At 41.8% G+C, this 19517-nt stretch overlaps 1 protein-coding gene across 4 annotated transcripts in view; it reads right to left on the reverse strand.

The window, feature by feature from the left end:
- DOK5 (docking protein 5) overlaps window positions 1-19517 on the reverse strand; it is a 44211-nt gene that overhangs the window by 20919 nt on the left and 3775 nt on the right. For all 4 annotated transcript variants that reach the window (XM_057401683.1, XM_057401681.1, XM_057401682.1 and 1 more), the window contains exon 2: window positions 2755-2862. In XM_057401683.1, the coding sequence (XP_057257666.1) occupies window positions 2755-2862 (108 nt within the window). The remainder of the gene's footprint in view (window positions 1-2754; window positions 2863-19517) is intronic.

Consider the following 19517-nt stretch of genomic DNA (forward strand, 5'->3'; position numbering starts at 1 on the left):
TTCATTACAGAGTGGTGAAGAGGAGGGGTAAGAAGTGGTGATGAGGAGAACAAACGCCAATGGCGACCTTCCAGGGCAGACCCCACAAGGCCATCCAGCCTGTTTGCACCCCAGTGGCTCTCAGCAAGTACATCCACAGCATCCAGTTCCTGTGCTGCGAAGGGAGATGTCCATTTTAACAGGAGGACTACAGGTTCCTGGCAGAAACCTCAATACTGTATCCCATAATCTGGGTCTACATTTCAAGGACCTGAAGCAGACAGAATTTTAGGGAAGGGCTCAGGGTGATTGGAGCTGGTAGTCTAACTCGATGTGTCCAAGACACCAAAAAGCAATAGAAGATGCACCATCTCAGGTATATTCCACTTAAGACTCCTAAGACTCAGACCCTAAGGCACCTCTCCTGCCCCAAAGGCGATTTAGGAAATAATAATCTACCAGCTCACTCCAGTGCTTTCAGGAGGACACCATGCATTCAAATGCGGTTTACTCCTCCAAAAGGTAAAAATTTCTTCCCCTCAAGACATGAGGATTTAGGCCTTCATCCTGCTTGAAAGAACCCCTAGATTTGGCCAAGTTCTGATAAAATCCACACAAAATATGTGTGGAAGATGTCTTACTGCTATGATATTTCTCAAACCTCAGTCAAAACTAGGGTTTGCTTTAGTGCCTTTATTAATGTTACATCTCTGATTATGTTACAGCTCTCAGAAGCAGAAAGCAAGAATTTGCAGCTACTAAACAGTTAATTCCCATTGACTGATACGGGAGTTTGACCATTGTTTATTCCTGTCACACAAGCTACCAGAGAAATCTAGAAACTAAATTTATAGAAGCAGCAACAGCTTAAAATTAACTGTTAATTACAGACTAAGCTTGACTTATAACTGAAAATCCCTCCAAGATAGCAAGACTTTCTATGGTGCATTAGTCTCCAGATCCAGAGTGTCATGGTTGGAGCCCAGCTGGTAACTCAGAACCATGCAGCCACTCACTCACCCCCCTCCTCCTGTGCCCCCCTCTCCCAGAGGGATGGGGAAGAGAATCAAATGAATTTAACTCCACAGGTTGAGATAAGAACAGTCCAGTAACTAAGGTATAACACAAAACCACTACTGGTACCACCAATAATAATAATGATAATGGAAATAACAAGGGAAGAGAATACAAAACTAAACAGGGAAAAGAAAAAGAAAACAATAAACACAACTGATGCACAATACAATTGCTCACCACTAGCGGACCACCACCCAGCCCGACCCGAGCAGTGAACTGGGCTTTCTGGGTAATTCTCCCCTGTTTATATATTGGCATGGTGTGCTGTGGCATGGAATGCTCCTTTGGCTAGGTTGGGTCAGGTGTCCTGTCGCTGCTTCCTCCCTGCTTCCTGCGCCCCTCCTCAGTGGCAGAGCATGAGACTGAAAAGTCCTTGATTGGAGTAAACATTACTTAGCAACAACTGAAAACACTGGTGTTATCAGCGTTGCTCTCTGGCTAGTTGAAAACACAGCACTGCACCAGCTACTGAGCAGGAGAAAAATAACTGTTACAGCTGACCCCAGGACACACGTAGGAAACTGCTGTTAGGTTATACACATCACAAATAAGTGTGAAGGCACAGATCTTCTTGAAATAAGAGAAAAAATCCAGCCTAATTAGATTCTTCTTGGATTTCATATTCATTACTTAATGTGAACTCCAAGACAGTGTGTGCTGCTAATATATTGCATTAATCCAATGGAATAAATACAGATTTGCATCAATAATTGACAAAGCCATATTACTATGAATGCAGCATTTCACACAAAGCTGGAAATTGTCTTATACACACCCTCACACACATCAGATAAAAAAAAAATGCACTTCTTGTTACTTTTGAAAGTTGCTTACAGTAAATCTGAATGAACTATTTCTGGGCATGACTTACTACAAATAGCCACAGGTTTTATGAGCAATCCATTACAAATTACATGGCATGCAAACAGACAAGTCTGAATTCACATTTGGTATTCCCTCAAGATTTCCTCCTAAACGTATGTCAAAGTGAGTAAGTGTGGATCAGCCTCAAGCTGAGCTGTGCTCACCGACTCCTAGGAATTAAGCACATAATTCCTAATCTTCTAATATATTAAGCTTTTGCCAACAAGGATTCTGAGTTAAAAGGTTTCTTATTTTCACCTCCATGCCCAGGAGAATTACACATGTAAATTCTTAGATGAATATGAAATGTGCACATAACTCCAAAGTAGTGATTAGAGGGGAAAACTTCATTCTTTTAATACTTGTGAATTTAGCAAGGGTGTTCACACCATCATTGCAAGAAAAATTTGCACATTAGCCTTCACCTCTAGTAGCTGTCTACTGTCTTCCCACAGATGCAATATCCTAGTCAAATGAGAACATCTATGTATCCAGCTTTTTGAATTCACGTTACCTTGGGTGGTCGCTACTGTAATTATGAAGAGTCGGAGCCGTTGCAAATACTTCAGATCTGATTTTAAAGGGCTGAGAAAAGGGACATCTTCTTTAAAAATAAAGGCATTTTCCATTAGCTTAGCAAGATGCTTGCTTCAAAACAGAAAACAGAACACTTTGCCTCTACTTCACTGAATGAAGGAACACACAAGTGGGTTTAGGACCTTGATAGGAAAAAAAATCCAGTTTTCAGGCAAATTAATACATGTCAACTTCAGATTTTACTCTTGATTGTACATATAAAACAAAATTGAGAAAAGAAGCAACCCTGTGCCTTACCTTGTGATAGCATCTAAAGTAAGCAGCTCGTTCATCTGAGAACTTCTCCAGCCTCTTTGGCCCTTTGCTTGAAGCTTTTTTGAATACTAACCAGCATCTCTGGTAAATCTAGAAACACAAGAGAGTAAACTTGGCATCTCCAAGCATTCACATAGATGTTAAACTCATAAATCAATTCTTGCTCTGGAGCTACAATTAATGGCTCTCAGTAGCTTAGACAAAACATAAAATCAAGCTAATGGATACTTACTATTTCTTTTGAATTACGACACAATCTAAATTCTATAGACAGCGCATGAATGCATGAAAGGTGCTAGGAAGAAAGAGCTGTAATTATGCTTGCTTGCAAATGCAAGGCTTTCTAAGAACAGCTTTGTAAAAATAAGTGTCAGACTTTTCCACATGGACTTATTACAGTTCCAGTCTTGCATGTTTCAGATGGACATGAAGAAAGCTTGAGCAGAGAGGTAGCAATGGATCTTCCATCACACAAGGAAGAGAGATATTCTATGTGCAAAGATAAACAAGGATACAGATAAGGGAGAAGGAACTGAATTACCGGGTAGCAAAAAAGATAATTTAACTGTAGAACCTAGGACCATTCTGACAACTGGCATTTTGCTTTCAGAGTCCAGTTGAATTTAAACTCAAGTAATTTGTGGCAAACTGTGCAGAGGAGATAAAAAAACCTCCTTTCCATCTACAGCGTTAAGCCACTTCCTCTCAAACTTCTGCCACCATTTCTCACAATCTTCCCACCTATTCCTTAACTGTGGTGCACTTTCTACCATCCTCTTACATTCAAACCATAGATCTCAGCTCAGATAACATACTGTCAGTATAGAGGGAAAGAGTTATAAGCCTTGCCAACTGTTCACAGCCTACATCTAATTAGTAATTCCAAAGTAACACCTGGTAAGTTAGAAATAAAACAAAACTGACACTAAAATTAGAGTGATTTCAAAGAAAAACAATGACCAGCCATTATCAAGTAGTTCACAGCTCTGACAGCACAAATTCACTGGAGTGATCAGTGACCCATCAAAACATCTCACCACCTCCAGCTAAGCCAGCACCCAACAGGTAACCAGCGGCCAAGGCAAATCCATCCTTTGAACCCTTGATGGGCTTCTAACCAATGCATTTAGCACAAAACAATTACGTCCATGAAAAGCAACTTTATTTCTGTACCCACAAATGTTTGTTCGTTGACTATAGCTGTTTCTTTTGCCAGCTTTTAGCTGCTTCTATAAAGCTGTTCAGAGAATCACATTACTCCCCCCAGCTTTATTATTCTGCCTGACATGTGGGCACTCACACTCCTGGCCCACTTGGCTGCAGAAGCATTTACAATATGGACAGGCTGCTCTGATGCCAGGCACCAGCTGAACCTATCAAGATTTCCTTCCAATTTTCCAGTTTATTGGCCTCTCAACCTGTTATGTTTAATGCAAGGGTTTGAATTGAGTTGTTTAAAAATTATTAGACACTGACCCAAATGACAGCTTACCACCCAAAAAGCCATTTAAATATGCACCTGCTTCTACTGGAAGAGACTTTCTACCTTTACCTTCTGAGAATCTTGTTTGCCTGGCCCAGATGACCTCATCACATCTGATAAAAAAAAACTCTCCAAAACCCCACCCACTTTTCACTTTAACTTCAGCAATTAGAAGCCCATAGAAGAGAATAGAATTCTTTAGTAATGCATTTGCCATTGTACAACACATGCAAAGACAACCACAGTGGTGTCCTGTTCAGACCATCTGCACTCAGAAGCGCCTCTCTGGGTCAGCAAAAGCTGTAGCTCAACAGTGAGCTCAGCAGCACATGGAATTAGGGGCAGGACACGAGAACAACATCCTAATACAAATAAACCACTGAAGTTTTGCTCTGCCTCCAGCTGGGCACAGATCCAGTATGGTTATCGTCCTCCCAAATGCCACCAGGAGCTTAAGTACTATTAACAGTCAACTCCAGTCAAGCATGGTAGATGGCTTTAAGTAAGTGCTACTGGAATTTATTACTACAGCTCAACAATGACCAATACAAGGCTAATTCTTGGATTTAGATCAGAATCAGGACAAAGTTGGGGGAGAAGGACCAAAACTGTAAGTACCTCTAAGCATGCAAAAACCAAATCAGCCTACAACATAAATACCGGTCTTTCAATTTTGGTTCTGATCCCATATTAGAACAATCCTCTAACAGAAGAATCCCAGGGTTGGAATACATTATATCAGTGCCTCAGGACAACATCATCATGACCCATGTAACTATACCTATAAGGGACAAACAGCATTCATGACGCTAACTCGACAAACCTGGAGGAAAGTCAGGTCATGAAGGTCCCTCCTCTGAACTTCCTCCTCCTCCTGCATGAGCTAGTCAGCTCTCTCCTCCTAGGCAATCTCTAGGCAGAGAGATTCTACCACAATAGTAGTTTAAAGTAGAATAAAGTATGTTGTTTGATAAGAGACAACAATTTTTTGCCTGAATATACAGTTCAGAATCCCATCAATGTAAAATGGTTATGATGGTTAACTCCTCTCTGCTGAGTTTACATAAATTCAAAAGGAAGATATAGGCCCTCTATTGAAACCTGCTTAGCACCTTCAAAAATGAGAAAATGGAGCCATCAGGAACACTTATTAGTAACACAGTCCCATTTCTCTGCTCCCATGACATGTATCTCTCACACATGAACATTCAACACCATCTTGACTGACCATGAACTACATGGTACCCTAAACCTCTAGCAATAAAGCACTAAAAAAGGGTGCTGGACTAGGTGACCTTTAAATGTCCCCTCCAACCCAAACCATTCTATGATTCTATGAATAACCAATTTGGCAGCATCTGCCTAGGAGCACTGAAAGCCCTTCAACACACTCAATGCACAGATGATGTGCCTAAGACAGAGAGCTAATCATAGACCCTTTATGAGCTACAATACAGAGCAAATAATTAGGTCTTTGATGCCACCATGATCTAGTAAGTGCCTGAAACTTGTCAGTATTTCTTCAGCTTGAAGAAGGTATAGGAACTGTTTACATTGATACATTTTGACAGCAGCAACATGAACCAGTCCTGGAAGCTCTCAGGTGCCTATTCCATCACGAATGCTTAGCTAACTTACCCCTCAAATCCACATTTTCAGTACTACACCATGAATAGGAATTAGTTGAAAGTACTGCTGTAATTACTTCCACACCAAACACTTGGGCTGACAGTGATTAGATAAATCCAAACAGCAAAAAATCAGGATCTGATGTGCTGAGAGAGAACAGTAATAGCTGTCATTTGCATAACACCTAAAATTCACAAAGCTTTCCCGGTGAGATCTTACAGAAAGTCTAACTCAGAAGTTAATTCGAGTATCAAAAATTAGCATCTACTTCCTATGGTCTCTCCTGGAAATTTCAGCTTCTAACAGGTTCCAACAGCCCATCAAGTAGGTATCAATGTAAAACTGAAGGGAAAGAACATGATTGTTTATCAAGTGGATGATCCAAAACCCAGATAAGGGATCCAACATGCATGTCCAAGGTCACATCAAAACAGTTCTATTTTTGGCTCTAAAGACCAGCTGATATAAATCATTACCACAAATGAAGTCAAAGAAGTGACTTCAAAGGAATGATGCAATCTGAGTATCTGGATTCCTGCCTCTCGGCGCTATGCCTTCGAAACCAGGCAGGATTGCTCACCCGCTCCCATGCTCTGCACTGTGAAGCAAAGGAGCTATTAACCTCAGCTGGAACTGGTCAGCATCTGGCTGAGTACAGTGGAAACATTTCTTCTGACTTGCCTGGATTCCGTGGTTCAGCTGTGGTTTGGGAATACTCTCCCTGCAGAGAGGGAAGCTGAAACGAGCCGTGCTGTCCTACATGACGACCCAAACCCCTGGACTGCCCCTGGAAATAGGTGTGGGGAGGGCGATCTGTCAGCCTTCACCACCTCCCAGCTGATCATTAGCCAAGATAACCAAGAGCTAGCTTTCTGAATGCCTACAAATGTCATTCTTTGACATGAAGCATAAACTATTCCATGCAGAAAACAAATACTTGTATTTAGAAACTAAAATCTGCATTTCAGTCTAAAGCAACTTCACCCCAACCCTCAATACCTTTGTTCAGCAAATGCTTTAAAAAAGCATTTGCAAACAGACAATTATTTCCAGACTGAGGGGGAGGCTATTTTTCTAATCTTGGGACAGGGAGGTTAAAACAGGCTATCTTTTAAAACCAAGATATGTGGCTTCTCCTACATTATAGCAAAGCAAGCCTATTTTACTTCAGGATCAAACAATTCCACCCCTTTTGTTAGTTATTTAAGAGGGATACTGAGGTCAGAGACAGTAGCACAAAGTCTCATCTGGCGAATTTCCCCTTTGTGAACAAGTGAACCTTAAGGGAAAGCTGCTCTATTTTATTAGTGTTGTGTTCTTCTGCTCTCTGCCCTAAAACAAAGAATTGCAATGAGCTGCATTTACAGAGACACTGAACTTCCTGTTAAATAATCACAAACTTGCCTTTTTTCACAGCAGTAGCTGAAAGTACAATCATGCAGCTTAGGACAAGCACCAGAAAACCTGGGCTATTCCCGGCATCTTGCATTTTGTTGCTGATAACCCCTAGAAACCTAATCTAGCAAAGGCACAGCACAATGGCACAAGGCATTTCTCACAGTACCTCTGAGATCTTTTTTGGGGGGTAGAAAGAGGAGGGAGATAGGAAAACAAGTGCTGTAATTTTATCCAAGGCTGGTAGATGGCTCACCCACTGAAATACCTCGGTTACAAGCGGAAAATTGAGTGGTTTTGCTGAACTTTGCCAGGAAGTGCCCAGTGGACTGGAGCTCCAGGTACAAGGTCCTTTCCAACTGCGAGTTGGTCACATAGGAAATTAGCCAGCTTGTACTGAGTGTGTGGATCTTATTTCTTCTATTTTAAAAGTGCCTTAATGTGTCACTTCTGACTCAAAAGGTGTCAAGAGCCCTGCAATAGAATTCTTAGCCTGAAGGAATTTTGTGAGGAGACTGGATCTAGAATTTTGCTTTGCAACTAGAAAAGTGAATTATTACCTACAAAGGCAGATTGCAGCTCATCATTGAACTATATTCACTCCTCAGACACATCTGGAGCAGCAGATCTCCATCAGGTAGCTGGGAAAATCTGGAGGACCTCTTTCTAGTAAAGACATCTAAGTACAAGCATGATGATGACTTAATGACTTCTATACATCGGGTAGAATGGAACTGTGGCTCTAGTGAAGACCCCACAATCTTTCCATGACTTACAAAATGGAAGTACTTAATTTGAATGTATTTCTTCCATTAGGTTATGTCTTTCCTCTACTTTTCCAGCCCAGCTTTGTCCCTTGCCCACTTCATGCAAGTGTTCAGCTCTATTTCAGTCTACAAAACCACGATGTAAAGTATAAAACAATTACAAGTAGATGGATTACTAGAAATAATCACATAGCTGTAAATCTATCTAACTTGTACTGAAATGTGTTTAGCTTGACTTAAATAGTGCACAGAAATGGAGAGCGGCTCACCGGCTTTGGGAAACAAGCAGCAAAGTTGTCCACATGTTTTCTGTACAGATACTGCTGCACTTGGCAACAAGACAATTTCACTTTCCCAGAATACCCATTTAATGTGTGTTATGAGTAAGCGATATTGCATTATTCATTGTGATCAGGTTATAATGACTACATAAATCAAAGTTGGTTTATATCAAGCTATCTTATTCTCTGGGGAACCAAAGAAAATAATCTAGATTTCCGCTTCCCCCGAGAAACACATTTGTGGAGGGAGAAACCTCACTTCTTCCTCTCATTCAGTATACATCTTCTGAAACAGTATTTTACACTAAGAAGTCACCCACAGCTGCTAATAGGGAATGAAGCTGTAATCTTGTCTCTGCGCCTGATCAGAATGCACTACATTGCTCAGTTTTGCCATGCTTTTCCATGAAGTTACAAAATACAGGTTCGGCAATGGCCAGAACTTGCTATAAGGCCAGTACACAGAAGACTGTTTGGCAGATCTTTATGAATCTATAGCCCTTCTTTTACTTTTACATTTATTAATACAAGTCAAAACAGATGCCTGCTGCTCTAAAATGAGGCATTTTAAACACTCTTTCTTCTTCAAAAACTCCTTCTTTCTATCCCTTCCCTCAAAACTGGAATTGCATCAACCAAGTGGGATTTTTGTTAATGGTTGAGGTTCAGAACTCAATCCTTAGTTTAAAGCACCAAACAGCTGGATTTGAGCCTACAGATGCATTCCCACTTGGCACACTAGTTAGAAGGCAACTTTTTCCTAATCTTTTGGGGTTTTTTTGGTCCTTCATGATTACATGGGATTCATTCCACAGACAAGACTTGCTGCCAAAACATCTTCAGCAACTGAAAGTCTGCCTGCTATGATCTAGGGCACATTGTCCACAGAAGGGTGGTGAGGAAGCATAATCTAAGCAGAGACAGTAAAATGGCTCACCCAAGATTACCTAACGATTCAGTAATGAAGCCTTTGTTTTATTTCATGCCTATACTATGTTCTGCGACAATGGACGATGACAGGGAAACACAGGCAGCATTTTACAGGTTTTGCCTGTAGCTGCTGTGTATACATATATATATATAGATATATTAGTCATTGGTTCAGACAAAGAGGGAAAAATGTTCAACGAAAATGCTGCTGCTGGCACAAGTCACCACTGGCAGATTTCAAGATGGAATGGGCTCACTGAAAGACAAGAAGGGATTTGCTGAGACATTCCTGCCTGGTAAGAGATTAGCTTTTATTTTAATTTTTAAAGTGACACCCAGGAACTCATGAGAGTCTTTTACAATGAATCACTGCAACTGTCAATAAAGTAGCTTAGAAGCAATATACCCCTCCAAATCATTGATGCACTCAGCAGCTGGGAATCTAGAGTTTAGAGGCATCTTAATTACAGATCCTGGACATACGATGAAGCGCATTACCGGTGAAATCTCTCTGACGTACAATTTTTTGAGGGCTTTGGAAGGACACTATGGTACCGTCCAGGCAGGGCAGAGAAGCCACCAGGCTTGGGGGGGACACCTGAAACAGCATTCGGACCTCAAGGGGCCGGGAAAGAGCTCTCGAATGCAGGTCACTCAGGGGGTTGCCACCTGGGACAGAACAGCAATAGCCACTAATGCAAAATGTCATTAAGATGACAGGGCTGGGGTTTAGAACTTGCTTATCTCACATGAATATCATCAGGGTTCTGCAAAGGAGTAATTTCTTTCCCTTCTCTTCTCAGTGCATGGTGCCTTGAATTTGCATTGGCAGGTGCTCCTTACATGCAACTCACAGGAGACTTGTTGATAAATTGATGTGTAAATAAATTACACTGTATAATAAACTACACAGGAGATGCAAGGCAGAAGCTGTTTGATGCCAAGGAGAGCAATACAGAACTTGATTCCATTTTTTAGTTTCTCCACTGACTGTCTGGAATTTCAGGACCTAAAGGACATTAAAAGCAAGACATCAGCTTCCAGCCTACTTTCTCAAAAAAACGATGAGTTGGATGCAGCATCATTAGAAGGACAGCATTACCTGAAATAACCTTCCACTTTCAGGCCCTTCTTTATTGGCTTACAGCCTTCAAAGCATAGGGTTGCTGGTTTGTTAGGTTGGGGTTTTTAAATCATACACAGAAAAGGTTATAATTCTGGGCTGTTAAGGCCATTAGAGGAGAGTGCCTCCAAGTGCCAGGAAGCATTTACCAGGAAGCAGAAACCCTCTCTTGCTAGCGACAGCTTGAAAAAAGTCAGACTGAAGCTAAGTATCTGATTTGGCTCCTTGAACATCTGCTAAGCTTTATATATGGGCACAGTTAATTCTAGGCATGAAACTGGATAGGAGAATAATCAGCCTAGGACTCTTAACTACTAAAGGAAGAAAAAAAATAGTAAAGGCTTCAATGCAGACTAAAAACTGCCTCTGCGCAGCCAGCTCGTGCTGGCTGAGCTCTGCAGAGTGCAGTTGGATGTGCTGCTGTCCTGCTGGGTCAGGCCATTAGCGCGGTCCAGTGAATTAACACAATTTAGTGCTGTTAGAATTAGGTAACTGCTGAGCAACTTAAAATGACTGCAATGAATTATGGTTTGGAATTATTCTTTTTGTAACCAAGGATCTAATCTGGTTACTTTAATTACATGGGCTATAGAGGGAAAATAGCATTGATACAGCTCATTAACAGTTCACAGAGCTCACTAATCAGTACATGGGATGCAAAGAGGCTACAGAGTACGCAAGTGCTAACCCTTGATAACAGCTGATCAATCCTCACAGGAGAACACAAGCTCACCTGTGAAAGCCGTGGTAAGGCAATGCTCCAAACTCAGCTGTAAGAAGGCACTGATGGGACTTGCTTCATGTTTGGAGATGAACTGTACTTGCTCACAAACTCCCAGCAACAGGCTTCAGCACCACAGAACATACAACCATTTGTAAGAGTTGTATTTCAGAGCTGGACTTTTAATTTTAAGACTACACAAGAGACAGAAGAAGGGCAGAATGTGTGCATGGATTTGTCCTTTACCTCAGTAAGTTCTTCAGCAATAAGCTGCCAGCCAAAGCCAGACATGGCAGAAGGGCTTCAGTTTCTCAATCTTCCGTGTATGACTTGAGCAATTGGGCTATACCTGTTGCCACTTGCCCACCTGTTAAGTTCAGCTAATGATGCTTGTTATGTGCTGCTTGGAGAGCCAAGGATGACAAATGCCCTGCAAGCCCATAACTAACAGATGGGTATAACTGCCCATTCCTGGCCCGCTGTCATTCTGCTATTCACCAATTAATTCAACTGCAAGCTTCAGAGAGCATCACAGGTTTCCTGTAGCAAATACTACCTCCCATGCCTCCAGACACCTCAAGTAAGTCTCAAGGTTAGTCCATCGCTCCATCGCAACACATGGTAAACAAGATTTATTCCTTCCACATCTTTCTTTCAATCCTGACATCAAAGCTATGCAGTCATAGGTCATTTCCCAGCCCCTCTGCAGCTCAGATCAGTTATAAAATCAAAGTGAATCTGCATAAAAGAGCAAATAATGCTACCAAGTGAGTCACTGCAAGCTGGACTTCACCAAAATATAGTGCTTTGTTAAGAGTGACAGAATTACAGCCCATTAAATCATAGTAACAAGCATTTCAGCATTGCCTTACAGGATTGCAGCAAATAATTGAAGTCATTTGCCTGGGCTCTAATGGACTGCCACTCTGCTCAAAGCTGCTGCAGGGAGAAGTCCACGGCAATCAAAACGCATTTTCCTCTTCAAGCACTTTGGTGCACTGGCTTCAGAGTGATAACCTTCATTGCATCCTGAATTACAAAGGGATCCAAGTCAGAGCAGCACGCATGGGGTTTGTGATCAGGAGATGGACTCCATCCTAGGTATGCAAGAGCTCTGCTGCTCTGTCACAACTTTTAAAGGTACCAACCAGGTTAAACTTGTCACCAGTTTGGCCTTTAAACACAAAATTCAGTCATTTTTTCTGGTAAAGTTGCAAGTGAGGCTGGGGGAGGGTTTTCTTTGTTTACCGGGTTTAATTTTGTTTTGGGGTTGGGGGGAGGACAGACTTTAAGAAACACAGATTAAAAATGAGGATTCTAGAGGCAATATTTCCCTGGTAGACTTCAGCTTTCCACTGGCTCTTGCGGTCCTCTTGCGCTTGCTCAGACTAATCTACACATTAGTTCAAATGGACAAAGCCTACTTCTATTAATTGCTCATGTCCCAGTTGGGTAGTACTCATTACAGAGAGAGTTCAGGAGTTCATCCACATTTAGATAGGTTCCATGCTCAAGAAAGCGTGACTGCTGCCTAAAATACGCCTAGGAAAGCTTACCAGAGTACCGCCTTAATGTGCACTACTTCATTTAACAAAGAATAGCCACTTGCATTATACCATAATCACCGTGCCAAGAGTATGCCACTCAATAGTATGCTGTTAATTCAGTACAATCAGCTAACATCCATCCTCACTAGTGTGGAGATATTAGTGAGAACATTAAGAGGAATTTTTCCTCTACTGACCATAGGGCATTGATAGTTCCCCAGATAAACATTACCTGGTAAGTAAAGGGATAACTTAATCTCCGACATTAACGTTACTGGGGAGAAACACCACTGATTTTACAGTATTGCCATCTGGAATTGAAACAAGCTACATTATTTTCTGTAAAGGTGGAAAAACCAAAAAAAAATCCCACTCTTCCCACAGCAGCTTGAACTTTCACTGGTATTTCTGACAGCCCTTGATGAAGTCAGACAAGAAGATAATAGGAACAGTCCATCAACTTCCACAGTACACCTAAAACTACGCAAACATCAAATTAAGATGTCAGTCCCAGGTGCAGACCTTGCATCTGTTACTTTCTTTCAAGTGTCTCCACAAACACTGCAAAAATTGTAATTTATCATGGATCTAACTTCAGGGTAATGCCCATATACACCAGCAGGAAAATTACCTTCACACTGTGTAACAAATTGATGATGAAAAGGCATCAAAATCACAAAAGACCAAATTTCACCTGTTTACAATTGGGTTTTCTTTTTCTTTCACTGCCTTTTAAATTGATCTTGGCATACCCTTTCATATGCAGAAACCGTACAGACTTTTTTCTAGCAAAGGAAAAGCAAACAGTCAACATGCAGAACTGGGACCAACAACTGGCAGAAGATGAGGGAAGGATCTGAATTAAAAGCAGAAGAAAAAGGGTGCTCTGGTCAGTTTGCATTACACCTGTTAAAATGAAAACTCCACCTTTATAACAAGGGAGCAAATGAGTAAGAACCACTTGTTTACTAGTTAACTCAGTGTATGAGAAAAGGCAAATTGAGAATCTCATTGTTTCGCTTCACAAGCTAAGCCCACCTTCCAAAGAAGAATGTGGAAGGTAAATTGCCAGAAAACATATGCTGGAAAGCACAAGAAAAGCTGTTCCTGCTCCTAAAAAGGGCCACTGTCAAAACAGGAATTTCATATCCAAATCATGATCTGCATAATCCCACATCTTCTGCCTCTTGGAAAGAAACTGGAACAGTTCTTAGACTTGTTTGGGGGGATTGTGGCGGTGGGTTTTTATGAACCAAATTAGGCTCTCTTTTGTTTCTCTGCACACAATTCTGAGGATAAGATTTGCCTATTTTTAAGACACATAAACCTCCAGCTTTCCCAGCTCAGTTTAGAATCATAGCTTGGGCTCTGAGTAATATCCAAAACAAACTCAGATGATGCCTTAAAATGAAACACAATAGGAAAAGTGGTTTGATGAAAAGCGGGGGCCATGGGAAAGATATCAGACCGTTGCCTCTCCATCACATTTCCACAAAGTGAAAATTAAGATACCTTAGAGAAGACAGAGAATTCCATTTTTGTTGCAAAACTTGCTTCTAACTCATCCAGAACACAGGGCTGAACACCCTGCTCCTCTAAACACATGGATCACACAAGGTGAGCAGCTCCAAAATGACAAGCACTGCTCATTTTTCTCCCACTCAACTTCTTTGCTTTGAGAACCTTTACTTCAGTTCCAGAGGTAAGCCCTTCAAGATACATGCTGACTTGGACTCAAATTCCATAACTTGGTGCCAGAGGAAATCTAAAGGGGACTTGCTCATGGGCTGACAGACCCAAAGCCAGCAGCCAGATGGAGCTTCATTAGGTCTTGAATGACATTTACTGGTGTTCCTCCCCTCATCAGCTGGAGGATAAAAGCTCAAACTTTCTAAGCAATATCCTGGATCCTCTCCCTGCTGCCACTGACAAGTTCCAAGCAGTAAGAAATGTTAATATCCGTGAATATGTTCCAACACCTTATTTAACAGTTGTCTAAAAATATGACTATCCAATGGGCTTAATACCTTGCAGGCTGAAGTTGATACACGAGAAATCTGTTCATTTTTTCCCTGTCTCAATGCTGCCAGACTGAAAGGAGCTGTATAGGTGAACACAAGAGTTTTATTAATAATGCTGCTTCAAATGTAGATATAAGCAGACAACTTTACCTTCTCTCCCCCCCACCCTGCCCCCAGCCTTACATTATTCTTGTTTCCACTTTTCACAGCTTGTGCTCTAAAATTCCCATATTAACTTTCTGGCACGCTTCTTGAAGCACCAATCTTCTTAACCATATGGTTCTAGTCCTGCAGATTGTCTCTCCCCCATCTTACCTCTCCTCCCACAGGGTTTCACAGAAACAGCGCTAAGCAAAACTTGCAAAAGTACATGTCATTTTAAACGCTCAACACCAATCTTCTCAATGAAGTTTCCACAGAAGTCAGTTTACTTCAAATCGAGAACAGAAGAACCAGAAAGCTTCATCTCTTTTCAGTTTTTGACAATCAAGAATTTCTGCTGATGTTAAAAAAAAAAAAAAACGGAGTGGACCAAGGCCAAAACTTTACACAAAACTTTTTCCAAATTTCTAAGCATGAATCACAAGTTTTCCCATCTAGCCCTAAAACACGAGTATGAAGTATGAGCTAATGCTAAACTTCCGGAGGAAAGGTCTACAGCACAGAAGCGTGGAAAGGAATTAAGGTCTATGACAAAAAATTTTCCCACTTAAACCTAGCATATGGCCACTGCCCAACACCTAAGTTCTCATGCAATAATACTGAAATACACCAAAAATTAACATCCTCCTAATTTTAGGAGAGTGTCTGATACTGTAAAGCATTGACCAAAGAAGCAGGCACTCCAGAAACCCTAAGAAGGACTTTCTTTCCACTGGGTTTTTAAATTAACCCAGGACTATTTGAGTACTGCTCATATCACCTCAGCAAGCATTTCCTAGAAACAAGCAACTAGTTACACAGTACTGAAGAAGTCAGCTCCCTTCTGTCACAAACCAAACACTAAGCTACTACAAATTCCTGCTATGGGGCTGGCCAGGAGAGCCCTAGTTCTGCATTGGAGGACACCACTTACACCACATTCCTTCACACTGATGTGATTAAGAGGTTTTGGGCTAGTCAGACCCATCAAGCAAAGAAAATTGACACGCACAGATCTAGTTTCTGACCTCAACGAGGTTAATACTAAAGAGGGAACAAGTCTACTGCTGTAGTTCCAGCAGTCACGTCTTTCAGACGAGACCCAGTCCCTGTTACCTACCAATTTTTACTTCCCTGCTTTCACTGTGATCAGGACTTTACTGAACTGGGTTAAGCTGGTTCAGATCAGTCTTAAACAGCATTCAGAACAATGTCACCCACACAAACTTTTTCTACTGTATGTTAATGTGATCCTTGTACCAGGGAGATCGATGGCATCAACACAGCAGCTTTCAGAAGTACAGCTTCTGATTTTTCTCCTTCCCTCCACTCCAAATCAGACCCTACTTATCAGCCACATTTCCAGTAACATTCAGCACTTGCATTAGGTCACCCCTGTAATGAGAAATCACTTCATCATGTCCAAGTTGATTGGGAGAGGCACAGAAAAAAAAAATCAAACTATGCTGCCCCATCAAGGGCAAGGACAGCAAGGAAAGGCTGAGTGCCCTGACCCACAGTGCCTCCAGCACAGCCAGGGAAGTGCCCTGCAAAGAAGCAGTTGGAAGGAAGAGGTCTGGGCTGAGCTTAGCTCACCTTCAGCTCTTCAAATAACCTTGTTGCTAGACATATGGGCAAAAGTTTCTCCATCTTAACAACGGTAGCTAAATCCTTAGTTTAAAACTCCATTCTACACATTTGATCCCAGAAGATCCAGCCCCATGAGAGGACGACAACAGAAACCTCCAGGCAGGACTGCAGGAACACATCAGATGGTGGACAACCCAGTATCTGCCATGACTGAAACCTGGAGGTCAACGGCTGATCTACGTGCCCTTGGGGAACTCCCATGGACAAGGGCAAGGTATATCAGAACTGCACTCTGGGCTTCAGCTCTAAAACCCTGCCAGCCCTCACGCTGGGTGCTCAGATCTTATTCTTGGCTCCTGCCCATATTTCCATGGAGGACCCACTCTAATAGACAGATGAGGCTGATCATTCCTTGCATAACAAGGAGGTGCCTCCAGCAGATGGGGTTACAGACAACCCCAGCGCAGGCTGTGCAGCCTGCGGATTTAATTAGAAGTGCTGTTAAACAGATACGACTGCAAGAACTGGTCTGTGCCTCACCCCGTAAGTGCGAAGTCGGAGATACCTCAGGAGACAGCATTCTGCAAAACTCTGTTAGCAGCATCTCCTTGGCCAGACAGAGGTACAAGAAGCAGATTGCCAGGTAAAAAAGAATCCACTTTATCCCTCTTTTCCGTTCTGAGCTTCATTCAGATATAGAAACCTCTGCAGAAACCTGCATTTTTAGGAACAGACACTTGGCTGTTAGCACAGCTCCATTAAAGTCAATGAATCCTCCCAAAGGATTGTTTTTAATAGCCTGTAATAACTTGATAGTGATACAAGCTTGTGGAGCAGACTCCCAAACCTCCACATGCATGAAATACCTTATAAAATCATGGCAATAATAAAATAAATCAGGCTGCCTGTTAATAATGCCCAATTCTGAGAGCAGCACACATTATTTTTAGTGTTCAGATTGTTTTCCTGGGTTGTAAACATCCAGTGTATCTAGTTAGCACAGTATATGTTCTAGAGAGATAAACACTTTGTAAGGCTTTTCTAACAAATTGCCAGGACTATTTGTTTTAAGTGCCTCTGCCATACAGAAGCAGTAATCTATGTATATTAATTGAGCAGCATTATGTCCTACACGCTTCTAATTTTAATAACCCTGCCTTTTATAAAGGAAAAAACTCCATCCTCTTCTAGATTAGAGGTCACCTCAATTTTCATATGCAAATCATTTCAGCATTCCCTATTCTCCTGTTAGGTACACATGATCTTTAGTGTTTAACTTGAATACCCTGTGAAAATAGGCACTGAAGCTTGGGAAGGCTACTTTATGTCTGTAGAGAAGAGCTACTTCCATGTCTGTGAGAGCTAAAGTTATTTTGCAGCTCCAGTTCTTTCATCTTCACCATGAAATTGAGACACAGATGACCTGAAATAACATGTTGTGAATAACCTGGGAACAGAAATGGTTTCAATGCTAAAGAGAAGTTTGCTGAAGCAGAAAGCACCACAACTGTTACCCTTCTTTTGGCTTTATAATGAAAGCAATAAGTACGCAACAACTGTATATTCACTTTTTAAACCATAATTAATTCCTTATTTCAACCTGGATTTATATTAGATTATGGCATAGACCTCTTACAGCAAAAGTCTTCCAGAATAAAGACGTTTTAAGAGGTTTATTGACCAGATAAAGATGGCTTTAGCATAGGGAATTTTGCACACTGGGAAGAGCACACAAGAGCACAAACTAGCATAGATGGCTCCACATCTATTTTTAAGCCCTAAAAATCTGAAAGATGCTGTCTATCCTTGCTGTTGGATTTTTCCTGGAAGATTGTTCAGTAGCAGCCTCCTCACATTGCACATGCAGAGCTTTGATCCACCTTGCACCACAGCAGGTCAAGCATCACAGTACACAGAATGAAGCTCACATTTTGATATACCTGAGAGATAAAATGGAAATACTTGACACAAGCCAGATGTGTTCATAGCAGACAAAGCTTGAGAGAAAGAGTACAGTCATATTTGTATCATCTTAAGGTATGCTCAGAAAGGTATTCTACCCCTCCTAGAAAGAAGCAACATGCAAGCCACCACAGCCAAATCCTCTATTCTTCTCTATTGCGAAGAAGATGCCTGGTTTCCAAGCAAGTCAGAGTGAATGTTTTTGGAAGCCAATGTTTTCTAGTCAATCAAGTATTGTGCAGAGCCAGACCAGACTCTTCAAGGCTTTGCATAGCTGTGACTATGTACAACCCCTTAACAGAGACATCTCACCAGCAGCACATCTCAGCTGGCTCTCTGAGGCATTTCTGTTTGATCAGCACTATTTGGCTTTTAGCTGCAGACAGCTTAAGGCAGATGCCGTTCATCGAAGAGATTGTTTCCCTCTGACACTAACAGTACTTCATCACTTAATGCAACAAGACACTCCAAGTGTCCTACTGGCATATCAGAAACCAGGGGCTGACAGCTAACCCCATGGCATCTTGCTCCATCAGTCTCCCATACATCAAGAGACAGGGACAGGCCAGATGCCTGTAAATTGTGCAGGGTCTTCCGAGGGGAACAGCATCGTCCTCAAAGCCCCACATGCAAGAGGGCAGCCAGCACCTCTTGGTGCCACGCCACCAACACCCCCAACACTGCTGTCTTTACCCAGAGAAACAGGCTTCAGAAACATCAGAGCCTTCTCTTTGAGCCTCCACCATGCATTTCTGCCTTATAACTTGACTATGGCAGTGAAGAGTACCCTTAGAGCAGCTCCTGTACTCCATAATGCTTGCTCAACTTAAAACCTGGCTTACAGCAAACCTGAATTTAGGTGTGCATGCAGGAGGGGTAAGCTAAGCCTTGACAACAAGGAGTTCAACAGAAGTGTGAGGCTGCAACCAACAGACACTTCTGGGAGCCTCCCAGCCCATGAGGAAAGGTGGGCTGGCTGCACCTCAAATAAGGCCACTAACTGCCCCTTTCCTTTTAAAGCTCTTCAGGCTCACCAGTGTAACAAAGGCCCTTTAGTTCAAAGATTTGCACCTGCTTTGATTTCTTATTATTTGAACACTGAGTTGAGCCAGTCCAATCTCAAATGAAAGCTCAAGTGTGTTCACAAGCAGTACA

The sequence above is a fragment of the Pezoporus wallicus genome, unplaced genomic scaffold (assembly GCF_028554395.1).
Source record: "Pezoporus wallicus isolate ANWC-B61680 ecotype Strahan unplaced genomic scaffold, APGP_CSIRO_Pwel_v1 contig_9238, whole genome shotgun sequence".
Taxonomy (NCBI): Eukaryota; Metazoa; Chordata; class Aves; order Psittaciformes; family Psittacidae; genus Pezoporus; species Pezoporus wallicus.